Raw genomic sequence first — 26,241 nt, forward strand, 5'->3', positions numbered from 1 at the left:
GTGATGATATAAACACTAGTAGAATTTTAAAAAAAATAGTTAGTCCTCAACATGAACGATACCCACACATTTAATGGAATATGGTCATGTGGTTATGAAATTCTGCCGATTTAAACCAAGGCGACACTCTCTTCTAGATACTTGTTTTGCTTGTTTTGTCTGTCTGTCTGTCTGTTTCATTTTGGTTTTGGTTTTGGGTTTTTTTTTTATTTTCTTATCAACACGATATAAAGCTAATAGACTGTATATAATGACACAAATATTTATTATTTTTATTACATCTGTCAAGTAGGAAAACAACTTCAATGTTAACATGCCTCAGGACGATCAAAACATAACTATTTAAAACAAAATGTGTTTCATACAAGTAACATAGTATATAATTAATTTCCATACTATATCATGCTATTTACAAAGTTTCATAAAGATATAACAACAAACTTTTGAAAAATGATAAAAACGAAACAAATACTAAAAACAAAAAAAAAAACGAAAAAAATCCAGAAAATCGACAATATATGAAGACAAGAACGCAAACACATTTGCATTTGCGATCATTTAATTTGAAAGTCCAGACGAAGACATTAGAAGTATCGGAGACTTGAAATGAAATCTCGTGACAACACACCACATTGAAACTTTGGAAGATTTTATTTATAATATTTATTTCAATAGGGTCTATAAGTCTCGTTCTACTTTTAATTTCCTTGCCTTTATTTTCTGGTTAGTACTGAACTAAACTCTTTGTAATTTTTTGTACATGTAACACACTCTATAGCCAATAATTATTGAGGGCCATAAAATTCCAAAGGAGGCACTGACAGTCCTAATATGAGAGGGCCACTGAAAGGTTTTCTGTGAAGCGTTTAGAGCATTGCCACCCCTTCCCACTAATCTCTATGATCACGAAGAAAGTACCTGAATGACAAGTGTTTAACAGTAATGGTCAGATTATAGTAATTTATAAAATATCATTTGATTGGAAGAAGTTTAAATGAGGTTAATTATATACAATAAAATGTATAATAGATAATTAATTTAGAAATACATTACACATAGTTACACACATTTTAAAAGTCGGCATTGCTAGCATTTTTCTGTATTGTCCTCTATAGTGCATTGCATTTGCAACTAAAAATGACCAAGTCATACCCCGTATATTAATGTACGACAGTGAAAAAAAACTACAAACTTGTTAGACAATAAAACGTCAATACGATTTATGTACAAATAATTTAAAAATTTTTATAGTAATGAAAAAACACGTGATACGGTATGATCGATGAAATTCAATAGAGTTGAAAATTCAAGACAGGTTTCACTGTAAAATCTGATTTTGTATTAAAGTTACTCATTTTTATTATATTATATATATTTATCGTTTATATATATAAACACGGTATATTAACAAAAAAATGTAAAAAATGTAAACGAACGTAGACATTTCAATGACGTCTGAATAGTTGTATATGTACAAATTGGGACACTTAAGGGGTTGCACTACACCGAAGGGAAATAACTGTAAAATTCTGCATTGTGACATTCTGATATCAAACTCAAAGCAACTTAGTGATCAAAAGTTTTGATGATAAAGCCACTAATATTCAGTACCAGACGCTATTCTGCTTTTCAGATTGTTACTTCAATTACGAATTTCTAGTAATTCCTTGATAGCAGTTTCAGTTCAATTACAGTGAATCCTGGTAAGCCGAATATCTTTTGGACTTTAAAATTTGATCGGTTCAGAAAAGTGCTTGATTTACTAAGGTTAAAAATACATGTAAATCGATGTAAAGAGATGTAAAGAGATTGAAAAAGTGTTTGGTTTAGACAGGTTTTCGGATTATTCAGAATTCAGTTTAGATAGTTTTGGGATTATTCAGGGTTTGGTTTAGACAGGTTTTGGGATTATTCAGATTTCAGTTTAGACAGGTATGTGAACACATAACAGTATTGTAACTTACTACATGTATTGCCTAAAATTGGGGGTCATTAAAATTGCCGTATAATTAATTGAAATTCATGTTAAGTGAGAAAAACAGAGGCAGATAACTATATATCAAACCCATTTTATCAAATTTTGAGTAAATGTTTGAAATGTTGTACTGACTCGCATACAGTTATTTTGAATAGCTTAAAATATTGTCAAAAGTTTGAGGTTTCGTGTGAATGATTTTTGCATGATTTTTACAAAGATCTATTAATGGAACCAAGATTCGAGCGAAAATCAAAATAACACATGTATAATGTACAATGTAAACAGACACACACAACAAAGAATACGAAATAATCTGTATAACACGTACAAAGAAACAGAATTATATTAAAAATTTGATTTTAAAATAACAACTATAAAAAAAAAACACTTTCTCCTACTAATATTAGGCAGCTACATGAAGCATTACAATGTCAAAAATAAATTAAAGTCTCGCTATACTACATGTTTTGTATTTTACATCAATATACGTTTTTCTCCACTCTTAGCCCTCACTTTCATTTAACGCACTTCCCTCAACACTCCCATAATAAAATCTCATAAGATTGTCATCAAAATGTTACTGTCTTCGAAAACTCTGCAGGAGATAATTTTATTTTCATAGTTGAACCTAGATATTAAAATGATAACAAGTAATATATATTTAATGGATTACCAACTCAAAGTCTTCTCGATAAGAACATTACCGACCGTCCCTTACTTAAAAAAAAAATCATTACATTTTTTTTCTCTTTACAACTTGAATAATATTGATAGGTGATGCATTGTTCGTAAAACGACTGGTAAAATTAGACAATGGCACATTCAATTTTATTGGGGGGGGCGGGGGGCTTCCATAGGTTTTCTTTATGCTTTAATACATACTTTCAGTAATATATAAAAAAGAAACTAATCTTTCACATTCCCTCATCTTGTTTCGGGTAGAATTTTTAAAAGCTCTACACTGATACAATACAGTAATTGCTGTCATGGTTTGACTACAGGATGACTTGTGTATACTCAAATAATGCATCTTTCTAAAAAAGAGCGGAAATATTTTGTTTTAAGAAATTTAGAACTTTATTAATACTATTTAACATTAAAATGACAACTTAAGAAATCATTGAAGAATAAAATCCGTAAATAATCATTTCACCGGTTTCATTTATAGAAATGTATTCATTAAAAAAGGCCAGAACTGACTTCCATGAATGTGTCCTGGCAGACTCTTTAATTTCTTCTACTTTAAAACACTCTGTATTGCAACGTTTCAAAATAACGAGCACGGTTTGTTCGTTCAGTGGATTCGTTATTGTTTTCTGTATGCATTGTGTAATGACATGAGGTACAACGTCAACTCTCTGAAGTATTTTGTCAACAATTTCTGACTCCCCAAGTTCGCAAGCTAGTAAAAGACAGTCGTTCACATTAAGTTTTTGATGGTCAACCTGATCAAGTAAGACGCACACAATCTCATCCCATCCTTTTTCACATGAAATTTTCATGGCAGCTTTCATATCTAGTTCATCGTTTGACCAATCAGAAATCAGTTTTACTATTTCAGATTCACCATTACTACAAGCCGTTTTAAATGCCGATGATAAGTCTGTGACTAGGTACCTCTTATGTCTGCGTGATAGATCTTGAAATATAAAGTCTACAACTTGTACCCAGCCAAATTCACATGCAGCAGTTAAAGCCTTTTGTACATCCAGATTTTGAAGCCCAAAAGTCGTCAAAAGGAAATGTACAACAATACCATTTCTTTTATTCGATAAGATTGATTTATAGATGAACGGAATGTTAAAACACTGGCCTCCAAATAACTCGTTTAACTGTTTCACAAGAACAATATGGCCATTTATACATGCCTCCGAAACGCACTCTTCAATATCTAAAAAGCTACCATGTCTGTTCTGCATTACCAAGTCAAATACTTTCGCCCATCCATTTTTGCACGAAGTCTTTAAAATGCACTCCGAAACAAAATTATCCGAGCTACATTCCACATTTGTTAAAATCCAGATCAAAACCTCTTGTCTCATAAATGCACAACCTTCTGCTATGCACTCCCTGACGTTTGCTTCTACAATTTCCTTGTGTTGTTTTATAATATGCAACCAGCCATATATACAAGCATCTATAACTAATGATTTCATGTCAAAAGCTTCAAGACTAAAGTTTTTCTGAAGCCATTCAATAACATTTAACTGCCCATGGTTAGATGCATTTTTCATTACAGAAGCTGCAAAATGGACGATTTTTGACTTTTCATACTTCTCCCAAATATGTTTTAATACTTCCACATATCCTTTAGAACTAACTTGTTTAATAATGTTTTCTAAAGGTAAAGATTTAATATCGACTTTCTTTAGAATCTTTATTAAAATAATTTGGACGTTATCGCTCCTGTTTTTTTCATCAGTTTTGTTGGACGGTTCTGTTCTTAATACTGAACTGAAAGCATCGATACAGTTCACATTGTGTTTTTCTAAAATGTAATGAGCTAGGTCAAACCGGGATCCTTCACAAGCTTCAACAAATATTTTGCTGGTATCAATGCATGATTGATTCTTGTCAATTATAAAACAACATACTTGTTCAGTTTTCTTTCTATCATAGTCACTTTTTATTACAACAGTTATAGCGTCGTGTATATCATTAGGGGAAAATACAACATTTAGCATCAAGCACCGGACAACTGCCATTTTACCACATTTTGAAGCATTCTGGAGTGCAGTATTCAGACAAGATTCCGATATAGAAAGTTTTGAAAGCAACCATTCGACAACACGAATTGCCTCATACCTACTGGCAACAAGAATAAATTTCTCAAAATCGAATATATCGTGTTGATTTTTTTCAAGTATGTATTGCATTACACATAAGTTGTCTCCATGGCACGCCTTGATCATAGCGTTTTGTAAATTAGTATCAGGGACCTGTTCAAATACTTTCTTCACGACATTAATCCCACAATGGGTAAACACACAGTCAATGGCTTGTTTACTTTGTAACAGATCTATAATATCACAGCTATCAAAAAACGAGGAGAACACATTTAGTTCTTCTTGGTTAAACATAAAAAACGATTTTTTCTTGATATAATCAATATCAAACTGATTAATATCAAATGACAACAAACAATAAAGAATTAATGCAGGCAGTTCACGTGCGTAAATATTTTCGTATGCACTTTTTACAGCTGTTTTCATGTCGAATTTAGAATAATCTGCCGATTCGAAAAGAAATTTTACAACGTCGACTTGATGCCATTCGCATGCTTTGTTCATTATATATGTAACATCAAACTTCTTAATATCGAATGAAGACAACAAAAATAGAATTAATGAGGAACAGGAATTCACCCCATTTTCTCTCCACATTTCGAATACACTCTTGTAAATATTTTCTACAGCTGGTATTAAGTCAAAGTTTGAATGGTCTGCCGATTCCAAAAGAAATTTAACAACGTCGACTTGATGGTATTCGCATGCTTCGTTCATTATATATGTAACATCAAACTTCTGAATATCGAATGAAGACAACAAAAATAGAATTAATGAGGAACAGGAATTCACCCTATTTTCTCTCCACATTCTGATTGCACTCCCGTAAACATTTTCTACAGCTGATTTTAAGTCACATTTTGAATGGTCTGCCGATTCGGAAAGAAATTTAACAACGTCGATTTGATGGCATTCGCATGCTTCGTTCATTATATATGTAACATCAAACTTCTTAATATCGAATGAAGACAACAAAAATAGAATTAATGAGGAACAGGAATTTACCCTATTTTCTCTCCACATTTCGGATACACTCTTGTAAATATTTTCTACAGCTGGTATTAAGTCAAAGTTTGAATGGTCTGCCGATTCGGAAAGAAATTTAACAACGTCGACTTGATGGTATTTGCATGCTTCGTTCATTATATATGTAACATCAAACTTCTTAATATCGAATGAAAACAACAAAAATAGAATTAATGAGGAACAGGAATTCACCCCATTTTCTATGCACATTTCGGATACACTCTTGTAAACATTTTCTACAGCTAGTATTAAGTCAAAGTTTGAATGGTCTGCCGATTCCAAAAGAAATTTAACAACGTCGATTTGATGGCATTCGCATGCTTCGTTCATTATATATGTAACATCAAACTTCTTAATATCGAATGAAGACAACAAAAATAGAATTAATGAGGAACAGGAATTCATCCTATTTTCTCTCCACATTGCGAATACACTATGGTAAACATTTTGTACAGCTGATTTTAAGTCAAATTTTGAATGGTCTGCCGATTCGAAAAGAAATTTAACAACGTCGATTTGATGGCATTCGCAAGCTTTGTTCATTATATATGTAACATCAAACTTCTTAATATCGAATGAAGACAACAAAAATAGAATTAATGAGGAACAGGAATTCACCCAATTTTCTCTCCACATCCTATTTTCTTCCCACATTCTGCATTCACTCTTGTAAACATTTTCTACAGCTGATTTTAAGTCAAAATTTGAATGGTCTGCCGATTCGAAAAGAAATTTAACAACGTCGACTTGATGGTATTCGCAAGCTTTGTTGATTATATATGTAACATCAAACTTCTTAATATCGAATGAAGACAACAAAAATAGAATTAATGAGGAACAGGAATTTACCCCATTTTCTCTCCACATTTCGGATACACTCTTGTAAACATTTTCTACAGCTAGTATTAAGTCAAAGTTTGAATGGTCTGCCGATTCGGAAAGAAATTTAACAACGTCGATTTGATGGCATTCGCATGCTTTGTTCATTATATATGTAACATCAAACTTCTTAATATCGAATGAAGACAACAAAAATAGAATTAATGAGGAACAGGAATTCACCCAATTTTCTATGCTCATTTCGAATACACTATTGTAAATATTTTCTACAGCTGATTTTAAGTCAAATTTTGAATGGTCTGCCGATTCGGAAAGAAATTTAACAACGTCGATTTGATGCAATTCGCATGCTTTGTTCATTATATATGTAACATCAAACTTCTTAATATCGAATGAAGACAACAAAAATAGAATTAATGAGGAACAGGAATTCATCCTATTTTCTCTCCACATCCTATTTTCTCTCCACATTGCGAATACACTATGGTAAACATTTTGTACAGCTGATTTTAAGTCAAATTTTGAATGGTCTGCCGATTCGGAAAGAAATTTAACAACGTCGATTTGATGGCATTCGCAAGCTTTGTTCATTATATATGTAACATCAAACTTCTTAATATCGAATGAAGACAACAAAAATAGAATTAATGAGGAACAGGAATTTACCCCATTTTCTCTCCACATTTCGGATACACTCTTGTAAATATTTTCTACAGCTGGTATTAAGTCAAAGTTTGAATGGTCTGCCGATTCGGAAAGAAATTTAACAACGTCGATTTGATGGCATTCGCATGCTTTGTTCATTATATATGTAACATCAAACTTCTTAATATCGAATGAAGACAACAAAAATAGAATTAATGAGGAACAGGAATTCATCCTATTTTCTCTCCACATCCTATTTTCTCTCCACATTGCGAATACACTATGGTAAACATTTTGTACAGCTGATTTTAAGTCAAAATTTGAATGGTCTGCCGATTCGGAAAGAAATTTAACAACGTCGATTTGATGGCGTTCGCAAGCTTTGTTCATTATATATGCAACATTAAACTTCTTAATATCGAATGAAGACAACAAAAATAGAATTAATGAGGAACAGGAATTTACCCCATTTTCTCTCCACATTTCGGATACACTCTTGTAAATATTTTCTACAGCTGGTATTAAGTCAAAGTTTGAATGGTCTGCCGATTCCAAAAGAAATTTAACAACGTCGACTTGATGGTATTCGCATGCTTCGTTCATTATATATGTAACATCAAACTTCTTAATATCGAATGAAGACAACAAAAATAGAATTAATGAGGAACAGGAATTCACCCAATTTTCTCTCCACATTCTGAATTCACTCCCGTAAACATTTTCTACAGCTGATTTTAAGTCAAATTTTGAATGGTCTACAGTGTTCACAAGTAGTTTAACAACATCAATCTGATGTAGTTGGCATGCTTTGTCCGTCATATATGTAACATCAAACCTCTGGATGTCCCTTAATGACAATAGGTATTGTATTACCGAAAACAATTTCTCGCTGTCTTTTATCGACTGGTATGCAATTTGTACAACTTGATTCATATCAAAATTTAAGTTATCAACTATCTCAAAAAGTTGATTAACAAACTGAGTATCTTCAGGTGCACTAAGTGATTTGCATGACTCAAAAAACAAGTTTTCGTAATCTAAAAGTTGAGAATCAGTTTTTAATGATAGCAACTTGATGAATGATGAAAAGTCGTACGAAGCAATTGTTTGCAATCCTTTATTGTTTGTTTTTTTAAACTCATTTTCAAACTTCTTATATGAATCTGTAACAACACACCTTATATCTGCTGCATTTATCAAAAGATGTGATGTATCAATGTTTTTCAGCATCCACCTAACAACATCGATGCGCTGGGCCTGACAAGCCTTGCTAAAAACTTGTGAAAAAGGTGAAACAATACATTTTTCTATATATTCCACAGCAAACATATTTTGAAGCCAATTTATGATCATGGCGAATTCGTCTGAATAGCCGTTAGTCAAAAGCAAATCAGTTAATTTTTTACATTCTAATACTTCTTCAGGATTAAAATACGTCAACAAAGTAAATAGCTGCCTTTCATGATTTAGTTCAACCAAGGACTCAACGTTATTAATAAAGGTAAAACGTTTTTTGTCAACTTTGTTACGAAGTATCAAAACACTTTGTGGCGAATCGACTGCAGCATGTAAAACGGCGTCCCAATTTATACTGTCGTGACTAATGTTTTGCAAAATCCATGTTAAAAATTCTGACTGTTTTTCTTGCCACGATCCTTTAACTGATGCACTAACAATTGCATCTAAATTCAGGCTTATAGGCTCTGAATTTGTAACTAAGATTTTCATTATGTCAATATTTTCAGCAGCACATACTTCGTCTGATAATCTCTGTAGGTCCAGCTCCGTATGGGGGCATGTTTGCAAAATCTGTTTGAAAATGTTTAACAATGGCATCGTGCATGCTTTACTAAGAAGCAGTTTCAATTTATCATAACTTGTATTGTCTGTTAACCAGCTACAAACTGACTCTGTAAGTTTTTGGTCGTCGTTAACCTTAACAAGAATAATATCAAATCCTCGGTCAAATTTAAGGATATTACTTAAGTATAAAAGTAAAGCTAAACATAACACTTTAAAATTTGGATGACTCTGATCGTAATTTTCTTTAAGCCTTGAAATGATGCTTTCAATTGGACCCGACCCAAAAGTTTGTACTGATTCTACGAAATAATTGTATACGTCCTTTATGTTCACATTGTAACCCGTTATAATTATTTCCAATGCTTCTACCTTATTATGTTCGTACAGCTCGATGAATTCTCGTTTTAAATTGATTTTTAACGTCTCAAGGTAGACACCCAGGTACTTTAATAACTCAACAAAGTTGTGTTTGCACGAAGTTCTGAATATTTTTGCCAGTTCTTCGGTACAAAGCTCACAGTTTTCTAAGAGGGAATTCAATACCTGTTCCCAACCGCATTGACACGCTTGATCCACTATTGGTCGAAGACTGGATAGTTTATCCTGACGGTTTTGTATTAGCCAATCAACTATTTCAGGCAATCGCCTTTTGCAAGCAAATTCTGCCTCATTTTGGACGTTTACTGATAGTTTATCAGACAACATCAACCACTGCAAGATTGCTTTTTTGTTTGTATTTATGCAAATACATTCTGAGTTTATCTTTGAAAACATGTTCACAAGAAAGGGTAAATTGCAATCTTCAAAATCATACAACAATTCAACAAATGTAAAACAATGAGACAAGTTAGTTATCAATGCGTTGAACATGACATCACGTTCTCTTTCAATTGTAGCAAAAATGCAATGCTTGACATCACAGCCCAGACCTGTTTCTTTGACAAATTCCAAAAGTGTGTAAAACATTTTGCTTGCTTCTCCATTGTCGCAAATAAAGAGTAAAGCCTCTTCAAATGTTGTCGTGACGTAACTTTGGTATTTCGGAATGGGTTTAATAGCATCAATTATAACTTCAACAACCTCAGCGGCCTCTTCCTTTCTAGACATAAGTAAGAGAGTATCCATGTAAAAACTTATTTCGTTTACATTAATATCTATCAAGGACTTCTCGTTGTTTGTATGACTAAAATTTCGAAAAACAGCAACAAGAGTTTTCATGAACTTTTTGGGGTTTGAATTAAGTATACTTGAACTACACAACAGTTTGACAATTTTCCTTTGTCTCGTTTTACATTCTGAGGTAAAGTAAGCGAATAATTTTTCACAAAAGTTGTCATACATTTCTACAGGCAAAAATACACCAATTTTGTTATTACACTCACTAAGATGCACCATTTGAATCATGAAATCAAAATCAACAGCTGAGAGCACTACGTGTGGTTCAATTTCAAAGTACGATATTGCAACAGCTTCATAAACAACTCGATGTTTAAAACTATAAACGGATAAATTGGGATCATATATTAAGTATTCTCCATCAAATTCTTCGAAAGAATTTACTATTTTTATTTTCAAAGTCTTGTTCGCAGAAATATTGTAGCAGTTTAGCAAAAAATCCTTAATTTTTTTCATATCATCAATACTTGTACTAGACAAAGATTTGTTTATTAAAGTTAGAACTAGAATAGAATACTTGACCAGTGCGTTTACATTTCCTTCAGAGTCTCTCAGCTTATTAATTCTCTCAATTAAGTATGCTGGGGGGTGTATGAAAAACGAAAGACCTAAATTAAAATTTCTTATTTCAGAAGTGAAAAGGAAATAAGACGTTGCAAGAGGGAGATAACTTTCACATTTTACAATATCAAAAAATGTATTACGATCTAGTTTACGATCGTTATTTTGAAGAGGAAAGTTCCATTCAACACCAATCTCGAAACGTTTGCAGTATCTTGACAGAAGTTCGGATTTCTCTGGAATGCTTACGGATGAAGATTCTAATTCGATTTCAAATCTATTCATAAAAATTCGTTTTGTTTGAAAAAGTTGCGAAAAAGACTTCTTGATGCTAGATTTTACAGTGCAAATAACTTTAATGCACATTTTCATCTTACAGCTATACAATCGATCTAACACTGCACTCCAAGGCATACTCACTCCACTATCATACTCGGCACAAAAAAGATCATCTAAAAATAATACAATGTTTACTCCTGTCATTAAGACATCGTTAATCTGACTGATATCTGAAATCTTAATAAGATGAAAAAAAGACGGCTCAAGTTCTTCTACCTGCCTCATAATTTCGAGTCCGGAGCGAGTTTTGCCCGATCCTTCTCTGCCATAAAGGATAATCACGTCGTAAAGTTTAACATTTTTAACACACTGTCTAACTTCATCTGTTTCGACATAAGTTCCTTCGTTCCAATGACTTTCGATTTCTAGACGTGTAAGATCTGAAAATGCAGATTTATTTTATTATAATGATCGTACAATTAAGTCTTGTTTGTTTGTTAAAAAGTTAAACAAAAAAGATACAAATGTTGATAAAACTTCGACTGCTAATTTGATTCCTTTGAACTGTCAGCATTTTTTTGGTCTTATCATCGTTCAAATTTACTTGAGAACTGGTTTTCTAATTTGACCGATAGTTTTAAAATAGTTGCAATTTTCAAATAAAATAATGCGTGGGGTGCAACTTTGGACGACCGCAGATGTTGAATCATATGGACAGCAGGTTCAAGGGTTATACTGATCTAAATTAGGATAACGATTAAAGGTTTTCTCTGGTCATTTTATCAGAGTGAAAGTGGTTCGATAACCAAATAACCTACCTATAATGGTCCAACATCAAAAATATAAATATGGTTATATTCTACATATCAAAAACTTAATATAAATGATTCCCTTTTTGTAAACATTTCAAAGTTTAATTTTGGATTCCTTATGTCAAATACGCATTGACTCTGATATATTGATAAATTCAGAATAATACAGAATCCCATCACTCAAATGTTTAAATCAAATGTATATTATTTCAATCGATTTCCACACTTGTCTTACTAGGTATATCAAAATGTGCCGTAGAACAAAATTCGAACCCCCTAAAACACGAATGCTTTATCCCTTGTATTAATCATGAACTACCATGATAGAGCTTCGTTTTCAATTGACATTCTCTGATAGATCGTATTGTTGTTAGATCTGGCTTCCTATTATATATTATGTACATATTCAAATCTTGGAATTCCTCAATGTTTGGTTCTAGTGCTGTTGACGAGGGGACCACGTAAATAGCATACCGAATACTTATTAGAATACTATTGCTGTTTTTTGTATTTAAAATCTACGTAGTCGATGCCACAACTGAGAGTATTAACCAACTAAGTAGACATACTTGTCTGTCCTCGAGCTATATATGCCCGAAATTTGTCGAAGCAAAATATTTTAAATCCTTAAAGGCATCACACGTGGTACTACAATAATGTAACTCCTTTGTCAACTGACGTATTTTTGTAGAACTTATAGAGGTTAGGGTTTGCTTCCTATTTCAATATTCTTTTGATTTTGAGTACTTCTTGTATACATTTTGAACTAAACACCCTACCGGTTTATTTATAATACCACTGATTGAAACACACGAACAAGATACCAACATTAGATTAAATTTTGATGAACCAAGTCATAAGTATAAAAATCATTAAGAATTAGAATTAGCGTGTCAGAAACTTTTTTATTCTTTACACTCCCATGCAAGTAATTTAGTACTGATTCATAGTCAATTATGTATATATGATTTTATTCTCTACAATTCCCGTAACATTATAGGGTTGTAGAATATTTAAAATACGTATAATTTGTTTACTTGACAAAACTTTGTGTTGCATTTAACATGTATGAACTAGAAGTATAACACAAAGACAACTTAAAGCATCTGCTTATTTACGGGGTCACTGATGCCATAAAGATAAAACTGGAAAGTCCTAATAAATAAAGTAATTAAGTAAGCCGTTTCCTTAAAAAAAAACAAATTCTTTCCCGATTTTAGCTCCAAAGGCAGTTCAAAAAAGCAACAAGTGTATAAAAAACATACCACAATACTGTCTGAGTTTGTTACCGTACTTTTCCACAATTTCTCTTTGGTGGGCAAAGCTTTCTTGAACAGTTGTAGATATATACTTTGTTGAATCATCGACTATCTTTGGAATTTTCGTTTCTACATGCTCGAAAATTTTCTTTGCTTTTCCTCTTGTGGTATTTACTTTATCATCAATTACTGTTAAGGACTAAAATATTAATTGTACAGATTAAAAACATGAAATGCGTGTTCGAAGCCTCCAAAAATATTTACAATTTCATTCGTAGAAGGCTTTGTTTTAGTTTTACAAACATTTTTTTTTCTGTTTAATTTCATTAAATTTAACAAATCTAGTAAGCACTGTAATATGAAGAATATTAAACGTTACAGACCTTATGTATTTCATGGTTTTGACTGAAGACATCTGAAATCTTCAATTTGTATCTTTCGTATAGATTACAGTCTAGATGCTTAGTTTTGGTCAGCTCTATCCTATCTCTGAATTCCATTTCCTTGTTGCATACCGTAGCTATTGCCACAATACCTTGTTCTATTTCGGTCATAAGCGCGTGGTAATCTGTATTAGAGATTCGTCCCTCAGATATATGGCCATAATGTTCATTCCTTATTGACACTAAAGAGTCTACTGATAGTCGTGCTGGACAAAAATGTTGGATCAGTACATTTTTTGTGTCGTCATCGGTTTGATTTAGTGTAATGCCTGGTTTACTTTTCATCACGCAAATACAGTTCGGGTGCCCAAACGCTGGCCGCTTTCTGTGATTTTTGCATGGAACCGATGAAGTTATGAACATATTGTTCCACTGACCTGTGTTCAAGTAGCCTTTCCGCACTTGGGTGGACGACGACGGGTCACATTCACAACAGCTGGTGCCGTTCTGCCAAAGATGATATATGCCATGCTTATTTCTGTTTAAAAATTGCTCAAACGTCAAGTTTTGATGCGAAAGACTACTGTACCAGAATATTTCGCTGCAAAAATGTATCAACAAGCATTTGGCCAATGTCATATCCACATTTTTTGGTGAAAGGCCTGATTTCGCCAAACAGCAGCAAAAATCGCGACATCTACCTGAATTACATTGCGTTGCTTTGTCAAACAATATGCTCATCTGTTGTTCGTAGATAATACGAGAACGTCGCTGTATATAGCCATGCGGGCATTTACAACATCTTGAATTATTAAAGAGATGAAATATTTCATGTTGATTTAGGTTTATAAATTGTTCAAATGTCTGATTCGTGATCGATAAATGTAAATCAAGAAGCTCAATTAAGCTTTCTTTACCGTGATCTACGATGACAATAGCGACCCTTAAAAAATTTTCTTGTTCTACTGAGTTCATCTTCTGCCTAAAAATAATGTTAAATAGATAGTATTATGTTACTTTAGTATCATTTTAATATTACTGTGGTCTATCTAACATCCATGACTACCTTTCGGTTCTCACACGGACCATCATTTTAATACAATCACATATAATATTCTCAAAGTTATGTTTTCGGTCACTTCTTCAAACCCATGACAGTAGGCATTCACATATTGTGATTATGAGATGTCACACTATAAAATAGAATTTGAAAGTTAAATAAGTGTGAACAAATAAATTCTTATTTGTTAAATTCACATCGGTTTATAAGTTAATAGTTTAGAGAGATAATTTTTAAATTGGAATTATGTATATTATGACTTGAATAGAAAGCTTTAAACTTTGGAAATGGAATTAAACTGTGATTTGAACATTTGCATAATTCATAATTAAAAAGTTAGTTTACTTTCCGGAAATACTTCAAATAAATATTACATGTTACGCGCATTGCATGTTATTGAATATCAAAGGTTACGAATTGCTCCTAGCATCTATTTTGTCTGACATTTTATGAACTTAACATGAAATTATTTCCCTTTTAATATTGTAAATGCAGTACCACATTATGTTTTTTTTAGAATGAAAGTATACAATGTATTCCTAGGACGACTCATTTTCTAGCAGTGGCCATATTTATTCGTAATGAGACACAAAATCGTTTCACTTTCCACTGGGACACGAGCATTTGGGACACAAAAACGTGCTGCCATTTTTAGACACCCAACTCCAAACCGAAATCAGTACATTTTTTTAGGGGGTTGGCAAAATAATAACAGAATATGACTGCAGATTTACTTTAGATACAATCTTTTGATAATATGCACACATTGCACGGTAATCTAACATTCCACTGAATTTTATAACAATCTTGTCAGTCGTTAAGGAGTTATGTACAACCCATTAGACCAAGTATTGCAGAAAAAAACGCCTAATTCCAACAGCCATCATTTCTATAATATTATCCCTAACTTAAATTCCTGACAGTATGCACATCTTCATGTGGTTATATTACAACCCACAATGTTTCATAACAATGCTGCAAGCTGTTTAGAAAATAATTATGGACAGACAGACAGATATACAGGAGGAAACCTATATACCCCTACACTTTGTTTGCTGAGGGTATAATAAACTTATTATATCAATTCTAATGATTAAAACCAAATTTCCACTTTAAGCACCTTATTTTTAAAAGGGATGTGACAAAAAAGTATAAGGTCATCTGCCATTGCCCTAGAAACGATGTGTTTAAATTAAAATTAAACGACCGAAATTAAAATGTGGCGGTCGTATAATTAAAAGCTTTTATGAGTCTGAATTCCTGGTTTGATAAACAACCTTCTATCATTTTATTTTATTTTGTAAAAGCGGCCATGTTTTTTCATGGAGAAAAAATTCTTAATGCCCTTACCTAAGAAACAATTATATCAATTACTAGTAGTTTCTGAGGAGATTTGTTTTAAATTAACAACATTTAAAAAGATGAAGGACGTACTAAAAGGGCAGTAACTTCAACATTGCTGAACGGATTTACACGAAATTTTGACCACAGCTAGATCTTATCTTGCTTAATACTTTTACTTCGGGTCAATATGTCAATATATCTAATGAGATTGGAGATAGTTGCAAAAACCTTCAGTTTGATCCCTACGTTCAATTGTAGTTACAGCGGCAGTTGTTCTACAGATCTAAATTCCCAACATCAGTTCTATTAAAAACGCCCTTTTGAACATTCATGCTAATATAACAAGAACAAGTATGGCGAATATGTCAAAGAGACAACAACCCCACCGGGATGAAAATATCAGCCCAAGGCCACCCATTGGTCTTCAATCAACGACGAGAAAACATTCACAACGCAGAGCAGGCTGCGTCTCGTCTTATTGGTCTGGTAGTGTAAGAGGAATATTTTTTAACGTTATAAATAGAGAAAAACGTCCAAAAAGGATATAACTCCAACATGGCTTAACAGATTTACACTAAAATTTGACCATAGATTTCATCATGCTACATACTTTTATACTGTAAGACCTTTGCTACATGTAATGATTTTGGAGATATTTCTAAATACTTGTGTTTGATCTCTATGTTCTATTCATAATACTTGATATACCGACCATATTCAAATTGAGGTGTACCATGTATATATGGTCCCTTATATCTAGATTATGCCTAAAAAATTCTGTGTCAGAAGCCATGAAATAGTTTTTTTGTGATCCTTTTTCCCCTAATTCATTCATGATTATGACTATTACCCCAAAATCAATCCAAACCTAACTTTAGCAGTATTGATCTTGTGCTACAGTTTCTTAAGGATTCTTTATAAACACTTTACTTCTGTGATATTGAACCCTGTTGTGTGATTTCAAAGTGTTCATTCGCATTGTATTGGAACCATAATAATGTTGTTTTCACTGTTGCAGTAACTCATTTAAAACCCTGAAGTCATAAAACCAATGTTAAATCTAGTCTGACAATTCGTAGTATATAATTAAAACTTTTAGGAAAAAATCAACCAATTGATATTTCAGTCATCGCACGAAACAGATTGTCGACTGCCGACAGCACCATACGTCCACCTCGCCTAAGGAGAGAGATCACTGTCAAAAGGAGTTGTCCAACAACTTACTTACATGTACAATGGAGATTTTTTATAAGGATCATTTCATCATTGAAGAAACTTTTTTTCTTTCTGTAATAGTTTTACTTGCGCTTTAAACAACGATGGAAAAAGGTGTATTAGCTACTCGACTCCGACCGTCCGTCCATTAGGCTTTAAGATATTTTTTTGTGTAATCAGTACCTTCAGTGCATTTGAACACTACACAGAGTTTAGTATTAATTAATGAACATGAGCATTCCTCCTTATAGAGAAATTTGGGAAACCTTTCACAGTTGGGCAAGATTGATACAACTTAGAATTTTTATTGCGATTAAATACCCGACACAGGATAGAAATTTAGACAGAATCAATGTAGCCCAATTTTGCTCCTGATTCTGTACGGTTCTTGGAACAACTCGTATAGTCAATCATAGCCTAGCTTCTATTACTGTATGGTAAATTATCATCCAGCTATCAGACAAATGCATGTTACTGGCCCCTTTTTTGTCCCTCTTCCATGGTTCAATGGTTCAAGTAAGGCATCATTTTTTTTATACTTGGGGAGGTGGGAAGCTGTGATTTGTTTTGAAAAAAAAAGTTATTCCAATTTTGAGCACTGTTTACTCAGCCATGAAGAGAAAAAATATTACGGTTCAACATACACCCCACAAGACCCTAACAATTCATGTAGATTTTGAAAAAAAAACGCTGCTGGATGAAGGCAGTCACACTGACGACGAAGATAACATGAAACAAATGATTGAAAACTATTAAATCTTACTTTCGGGTGTCCTACCCTGCATATGATATGGGTCATTCTCAAAATATGTGCAATTCCTGGGTTAGTGTTTTTTTTTTTCTTTTCTTTTTTTCTTTTTTTTTTTGTTTTTGTTGTTTTTTTTTTTGGTTACGGATTCCAAATATTTATCATCCAAAATATCTCCACGGTAAGTAGAGTACAAATCCGTCAAAAGTTAAGATGTGTATTTAAATTCATCAGCAAATGTCTTTGGTATAACACAGTTTGTTTTAGTCATTATAAGAAAGGAATAAGTCATAAAGACCGTTTTTATACATTAGGCAGTTTGCAATGTACATTATGTAATATGGGTTCAAAACTATGAAAAACACTACATTTAAGCTTCATGATTTTTACCACTGGTCTTTTTCATATCCAGGTTCGAAATGTAGTCAAAATCAACCACATAAAATCTCCAGAATGATACTTTATTTCAAAATATTCTTTGAATTTCTGTTATGGCACCATAATGTAAGTGTGAAGCAACAATACAGTAACAATTATTTTAAAAAGAAATGTTTCATCATGCATTTATAGAAGTTTCTACTGTGTGTTATACCGTGCAATTGAATGTTACACCAAGGACAATTTTCAAGAAATATTAACCGCCTATCAAACACTGTAGAAACTTCTGGCGTTCCAACTGAATATTATTCAATTTAGATAGGGAAAGCAAAAACCAAAACACACACTGAAAACCAAATACTATCTAGAAAGGAGAAATAAATGCATCATTCATTCGTAAATGGCCATGGGATAACATAATAAATGTATTTTGTGTAACAACAGTCGTCTTTGGTATAACATAAATATTGTAAAACCCCTTTCCGTCAAAAAGGAAACCCGTGAATAGTCAAATTAATCTTTAATTGGTAATTGAGACGTTAATTGATCAATATTTTGGTGGGTTTTTTTTCAAGATAAGCTATATGACAAATAAAATACATCATTTATACATAAATGTCCACGGAATAACAAAATATAAATTGTCTATGGTTTGGTACATTCTGTCTTTGGTGTAACACAAATTTTGCAGAACAATTTTCCTTCAAAAGTACCCATGAGATAGTGTTAGGAATATCTGATTCTTAAGTAAGAAATATGTAAATTGATTAAAATATAATTACTTTGAAAATATAAGCATAATGCTGACAAAATGGATTATTACTGCATAGATGTCCGTGGACAACCAAACTAATTGTCTTTCAAATTGGTTAAACAAACATTATCTTACATATAACACAAAATATAATAGTATACAATTACTGTATCAACTGTGGTTTTTTTATTTGTTCGGTGTTATCTATCATAAAATATTGTTTCTTGGTACATTTCATTTTCCATCTTTGAATATATAATAATTTATAAAAAGTCTTCGTCTAATGTATTAAGTCCTTTAGAGTAACACTGTCTTGTTACACCAAGGACCTTACACCCTGGACAAACATGAAAAAAATTCCATTTAACATTTAAATAAATGTATCCTTCATAAACAAAACACATGTCATCAATTGCTATCACTTATCATGATATTACGGTAATGTGAATTAAGTAATTTAGTTTTTTATTGACTATATATTAGTGTTAGACCACAGTCCGTAAAATAATTAAGCAGTCACTTGTACTCGTATATTTTGACTTTAAATCATTGTAATATTTCTGTTGCAAAGCATCGCCTTCTATTTGTCCTACCCTGCATATGATATGGGTCATTCTCAAAATATGTGCAATTCCTGGGTTAGTGTTTTTTTTCTTTTCTTTTTTTTTTTTTTTTTTTTTTTTTTTTTTTGTTTTTGTTGTTTTTTTTTGGTTACGGAGTCCAAATATTTATCATCCAAAATATCTCCACGGTAAGTAGAGTACAAAACTAAGTAGGGGCAAAACTATTTTTGAGTTATCATTCAAAGACAAACCATGAACCTCACTTTTCTTTGGTGTTATACCAAAGACAAAAAAACAGGGGACACGTTCAACTGCCAAAACAATCAACATGTTTATAACATGTAGGCATTTTTGGGGGTTACAAAATCAAATTTACATATCAACACACTAAATTATTGGCTTTATATGTAATATTTGATGCATTTTTAGATTCCTTGACCATTGTAAAGATTGAAAAGTGCGCCTGGGACATGCAAAACAAAACAGCAACAAATGCCTACTTATCAGGGAGGAATTTTTTTTACCATATATATGTTATGATTTCATATATTTTTTGCCATGTAAAGGCCAAAACACATCAGAAAACATATATTTTATTTATTTAATAAATAATTTCCATCAATCAGCCTACAGGGACAACGCAATTGCACATTTTTGAGAATGACCCATATAATATTTTATCTGCTTGCATTTATAAATATCTTCGGGATTTTTTTTATCTAAAAATAGTTTTAAAAAACATATAGAAATAGATCATAAAATATTTGAATTCATATACTCATATGGTCATTTTGAACTCTTAAGACAGAATCATATTTGTTTGCAGTTTGTATAGATTATTTTTCAATTTAAATGTTAATTTTTACCGATAAAAGACATTGCGTTTTTGTAGAAATCCTTTTGGAAAAAAAATTACCGAAAAGCTGGGTTATTTGAAATATACGTTGACTCTGTGTTATTTGTAATTAAATACAATTTTGGGATATCTACAATGAAGATCACATGGTCAAAAAGACATCCAGTTTTCCCTTTTTAATTCTTAAATGATTTTTTTTATTTACATCATAAACTATGCCCTTTCCCTGCTCCCTATTGTCACAATCGCAATCTCCATAACCACCCCACCTCCCTTTTGTACTTTCTTCTATCATATAACTCCATAATCAAGTCCAATTTTAAACAGTATTATAAGTATTATAAAGTATTACAGTAATTCTTCAACTATTGTTTAGCTATATTAAGATTTAGTTTTTAAATAAATTAATACTAAATTCTTCATATCATCATTCTTATCCACTGTCCCCATTTGTTCATACATGTCCCCATTTACCACATAATTGAAAAGTGTCCATAACTATACTAGTGCTTAACAAAAATAAAATGACTGTACAATTCTTCGATCATATTTTCTAAGTAAGTCCTTGAATTTTCTTATGAGAGAAAGACTCATGCATACCTTAAATTTGGATACGGCGCCAATTATCCTCTTATTTCTATATCTTATTCAGTTCAAATTCAAATTCAAATTCAACAACCACTGTCTTGAAAAATGTGTTGCTTTTAACTGCGTGTACCTATATTTAACTTATGGACTTTTGTTTCTATAAATACCATTAATGTTCACTGACTATTTTTGTAACAAGAAAAAACATCTAAGATTTACATTCGTTATTAAACCTCGTCTAATGTAATTTTTTTTTCAACATCTAGGTGCTCTATTCTCTACAAATAGGTACTTTTGTTTGTCTATGAACTGGGATGAAAAATAGTAGTAATTTTTAACATTCGGTGTATTCGCGTTCAGTTCTTATTATGGGACGACCATTAGATTCTTTAGGGGGCTGGCGGATTTAAAAATAAATAATCATCTGTCCTCATCATACCAGAAAATAGATAGCCTGACTTCGCAAATTGCTAGAAACTAAATATTCCGACCCTGGCTAGTGAATTAAAAATAGATATTCTGATCTTGGCTAGTAAGTTGAAAATAAATATTCTGAACTCCACAAAATCTTTAAAAAAAATGACTCTCTGCGCTCGCCATACTTTCATAAATTAGAAAAGTATACATGTCTAAATACGCCACAAGTTTTATACAACCCCCTAACAGTCTCAAGTGGCAATATAAGTGCATATACATGTACATAAATGACTTTGGTGCTAATACTGGGGCAGGGTAATGTGTAGTTGTCCATGGGCTAGGAGAGCCCACCATGCACCCCCACTATTCAGCTTCAAGGTGGATTTTAGCAAAGACCGTAAAAAAGTTACGCAGTCGCTTGTACTCGTATATTTTGTCTTTAAATCATTGTAACATTTCTGCTGCAAAACGTCGTCTGCTATTTGATTACGTTGGATTGTGGGTAAGGGGCAAAACTATTTTTGAGTTATTATTCAAAGACAAATCATGCCCCTCACTTTTCTTTGGTGTTATACCAAAGACAAAAAACGGGGGACATGTTAAACGCCCCAAAAAATCAACATGTTTATAAGATATAGGCATTTTTGGGGGTTACAAAATCAAATTTACATATCAACACGCTAAATTGTTGGCTTTATGTGTAATATTCGATGCATTTTTAAATTCCTAGACTATTGTACAGAGTTCAAAATGCGCCGCCGACATGCAAAAACCACCAACAAATGCACACTTATCAGGGTGGAAATTATGTTTACCATATATATGTTATAATTTCATATACTAGTATTGTTTCCCGTCTTTAGACAAAAACACATCAGAAATCATACATTTTATTTATTTAATAAATAATTTCCATCAACCAGCCTACAGGGATAACACCATTGCACATATTCTTTGAGAATGACCCATATAATATTTTATGTGCTTGCAACTCGGCGGGTGTTTCTAGAAAAGCAGAGGACGCTTACCCTACCGGTGCACCTGGTCCATGCTCCCAGTTTTTAGTGGAGTCCGAGTTGCTCATTTACTTTTGTTACTTTGTATGTATGATTTTAGTTACTTTATGTTCTTTGTTGTGTATGTCTGTTTTAAATGTCTGGTCTTTGTCCCTGGATTACATTCTTTTGATTACCGCTATAACCTTGGTTCCCTTGATTACTCTTGGCCCCGTGCAGGTCCGGGTGTCAAAAGAATAGGCCTGCAGCAGCGCTAAGCTTGTCGTAAAAGGCGACTAAATAGTGCTCAGAAACCTAGCCGGGGGCTAGGCGCTCTGCCCACAGAGCAACTGGGATGTGTGCCCCAGGTGGTGGAATGGGGTACCCCTGGCATGTTACATGCTGGGGTTGTCAGGCTATAATACGGAAAACCTGACCGCAAACCATAGTGGTGCACCGTGTTGGGAAAGATGCCACGTTCCTCGCACGTTAAAGAACCCTGCTATGGTATTCAATAGGAGTAGGAACCTTAGCGCTCCGCCACAGGAGGCTAAATTGCCCGACCTTACCCATCCCTCCCTTTTTCTAGTGGCAATCAAAATTTGTCGACCCTACTGTCCTTGTGACCCATCCCTTTTTTCATTTCATCATCATTTCATGTTCATTTTATCATCCATTTCATGTTCATCGTCTGAATATAGCTGAAATATTGCTGCTCGGACGTTAAACCCCAACAAACAAACAAACAAATTGATTACTCTTGCATTTATAAATATCTTCGGAATTTTTTTTATCTAAAAATAGTTTTAAAAATATGTAGAAATAGATTATAAAATGTCACAAACATTATTATGTTTACACGACAATAAATATTTGAATTCATATACCCATATGGCCATTTTGAACTCTTAAGACAGAATCATATTTTTTTGCAGTTTGTACAGATTGGTTTTTTTTCAGATTAAATGTTAATTTTTACCTATAAAAGACATTACTTTTTTGTAGAAATCCTTTTGAAAGACAATGACCGAAAAGCTGTACGTTGACTCTGTGTTATTTGTAATTAAATACAATTTTGGGATATCTACAATGAAGATCACATGGTCAAAATGACAACCTCAAGACATCCAGTTTTCCCTTTTTAACTCCTAAATGATTATTTTTTTTATTTACATCATAAACTACGCCCTTTCCTTGCTCCCTATTGTCACAATAGCAATCTCCATAACCACCCCACCTCCCTTTTGTACTTTCTTCTATCATATAACTCCATAATCAAGTCCAATTTTAAACAGTATTATAAGTATTATAAAGTATTACAGTAATTCTTCAACTATTGTTTAGCTATATTAAGATTTAGTTTTTAAATAAATTAATACTAAATTCTTCATATCATCATTCTTATCCACAGTCCGCATTTTTTCATACACGTCCCCTTCCACAATATAATTGAAAGTTTTCCCTAGCCATACTAGTGCTTAACAAAAATAAATTGACTGTACAATTCTTCGATTATATTTTCTAAGTAAGTCCTTGAATTTTCTTATGGAAAAAGACTCATACATACCTTAAATTTGGATATGGCGCCAATTACCCCGTTATTTCTATATCTTATTCAGTTCAAATTCAAATTCAAATTCAATAATGACTGTCTTGAAAAATATATTGCTTCTAACATCATCTTTATTGCGTGTACCTATATTTAACTTATGGACTTTTGTTTCTATAAATACCATTAATGTTCACTGACTATTTTTGTAACAAGAAAAAACATCTAAGATTTACATTCGTTATTAAACCTCGTCTAATGTAATTTTTTTTTTCAACATCTAGGTGCTCTATTCTCTACAAATAGGTACTTTTGTTTGTCTATGAACTGGGATGAAAAATAGTAGTAATTTTTAACATTCGGTGTATTCGCGTTCAGTTCTTATTATGGGACGACCATTAGATTCTTTAGGGGGCTGGCGGATTTAAAAATAAATAATCATCTGTCCTCATCATACCAGAAAATAGATAGCTTGACTTCGCAAATTGCTAGAAACTAAATATTCCGACCCTGGCTAGTGAATTAAAAATAGATATTCTGATCTTGGCTAGTAAGTTGAAAATAAATATTCTGAACTCCACAAAATCTTTAAAAAAATGACTCTCTGCGCTCGCCATACTTTCATAAATTAGAAAAGTATACATGTCTAAATACGCCACAAGTTTTATACAACACCCTAACAGTCTCAAGTGGCAATATAAGTGCATATACATGTACATAAATGACTTTGGTGCTAATACTGGGGCAGGGTAATGTGTAGTTGTCCATGGGCTAGGAGAGCCCACCATGCACCCCCACTATTCAGCTTCAAGGTGGTTTTTAGCAAAGACCGTAAAAAAGTTACGCAGTCACTTGTACTCGTATATTTTGACTTTAAATCATTGTAACATTTCTGCTGCAAAACGTCGTCTGCTATTTGATTACGTTGGATTGTGGGTAAGGGGCAAAACTATTTTTGAGTTATTATTCAAAGACAAATCATGCCCCTCACTTTTCTTTGGTGTTATACCAAAGACAAAAAACGAGGGACATGTTAAACGCCCCAAAAAATCAACATGTTTATAAGATATAGGCATTTTTGGGGGTTACAAAATCAAATTTACATATCAACACGCTAAATTGTTGGCTTTATGTGTAATATTCGATGCATTTTTAAATTCCTAGACTATTGTAAAGATTTCAAAATGCGCCGGGGACATGCAAAAACCACCAACAAATGCATACTTATCAGGGTGGAAATTTTGTTTACCATATATATGTTATAATTTCATATACTAGTATTGTTTCCCGTCTTTAGACAAAAACACATCAGAAATCATACATTTTATTTATTTAATAAATAATTTCCATCAACCAGCCTACAGGGATAACACCATTGCACATATTCTTTGAGAATGACCCATATAATATTTTATGTGCTTGCAACTCGGCGGGTGTTTCTAGAAAAGCAGAGGACGCTTACCCTACCGGTGCACCTGGTCCATGCTCCCAGTTTTTAGTGGAGTCCGAGTTGCTCATTTACTTTTGTTACTTTGTATGTATGATTTTAGTTACTTTATGTTCTTTGTTGTGTATGTCTGTTTTAAATGTCTGGTCTTTGTCCCTGGATTACATTCTTTTGATTACCGCTATAACCTTGGTTCCCTTGATTACTCTTGGTCCCGTGCAGGTCCGGGTGTCAAAAGAATAGGCCTGCAGCAGCGCTAAGCTTGTCGTAAAAGGCGACTAAATAGTGCTCAGAAACCTAGCCGGGGGCTAGGCGCTCTGCCCACAGAGCAACTGGGATGTGTGCCCCAGGTGGTGGAATGGGGTACCCCTGGCATGTTACATGCTGGGGTTGTCAGGCTATAATACGGAAAACCTGACCGCAAACCATAGTGGTGCACCGTGTTGGGAAAGATGCCACGTTCCTCGCACGTTAAAGAACCCTGCTATGGTATTCAATAGGAGTAGGAACCTTAGCGCTCCGCCACAGGTGGCTAAATTGCCCGAACTTACCCATCCCTCCCTTTTTCTAGTGGCAATCAAAATTTGTCGACCCTACTGTCCTTGTGACCCATCCCTTTTTTTCATTTCATCATCATTTCATGTTCATTTTATCATCCATTTCATGTTCATCGTCTGAATATAGCTGAAATATTGCTGCTCGGACGTTAAACCCCAACAAACAAACAAACAAATTGATTACTCTTGCATTTATAAATATCTTCGGAATTTTTTTTATCT

General features: G+C 33.0%; 1 protein-coding gene across 5 annotated transcripts in view; it reads right to left on the reverse strand.

Moving 5' to 3' along the window:
* Positions 1-248: 248 nt before the first annotated feature.
* The window catches only part of LOC148626669 (uncharacterized), a 29,835-nt gene continuing 3,842 nt past the window's right edge, over positions 249-26,241 (reverse strand). For 2 of the 5 annotated variants that reach the window (XM_088570836.1, XM_088570834.1), the window contains exons 2-4: positions 13,549-14,530; positions 13,172-13,364; positions 249-11,534 (exon numbers count right to left, since the gene is read on the reverse strand). In XM_088570836.1, coding sequence (XP_088426962.1) covers positions 3,088-11,534; positions 13,172-13,364; positions 13,549-14,523 — 9,615 coding nt within the window. In that variant the 5' untranslated portion in view covers positions 14,524-14,530 and the 3' untranslated portion in view covers positions 249-3,087. The other 3 variants (XM_088570833.1, XM_088570837.1, XM_088570835.1) reach the window with 3 other exon arrangements.

The sequence above is a fragment of the Perna viridis genome, chromosome 2, assembly GCF_037379345.1.
Source record: "Perna viridis isolate PV_CMFRI_1.1 ecotype Kerala chromosome 2, ASM3737934v1, whole genome shotgun sequence".
NCBI classification, from domain to species: domain Eukaryota; kingdom Metazoa; phylum Mollusca; class Bivalvia; order Mytilida; family Mytilidae; genus Perna; species Perna viridis.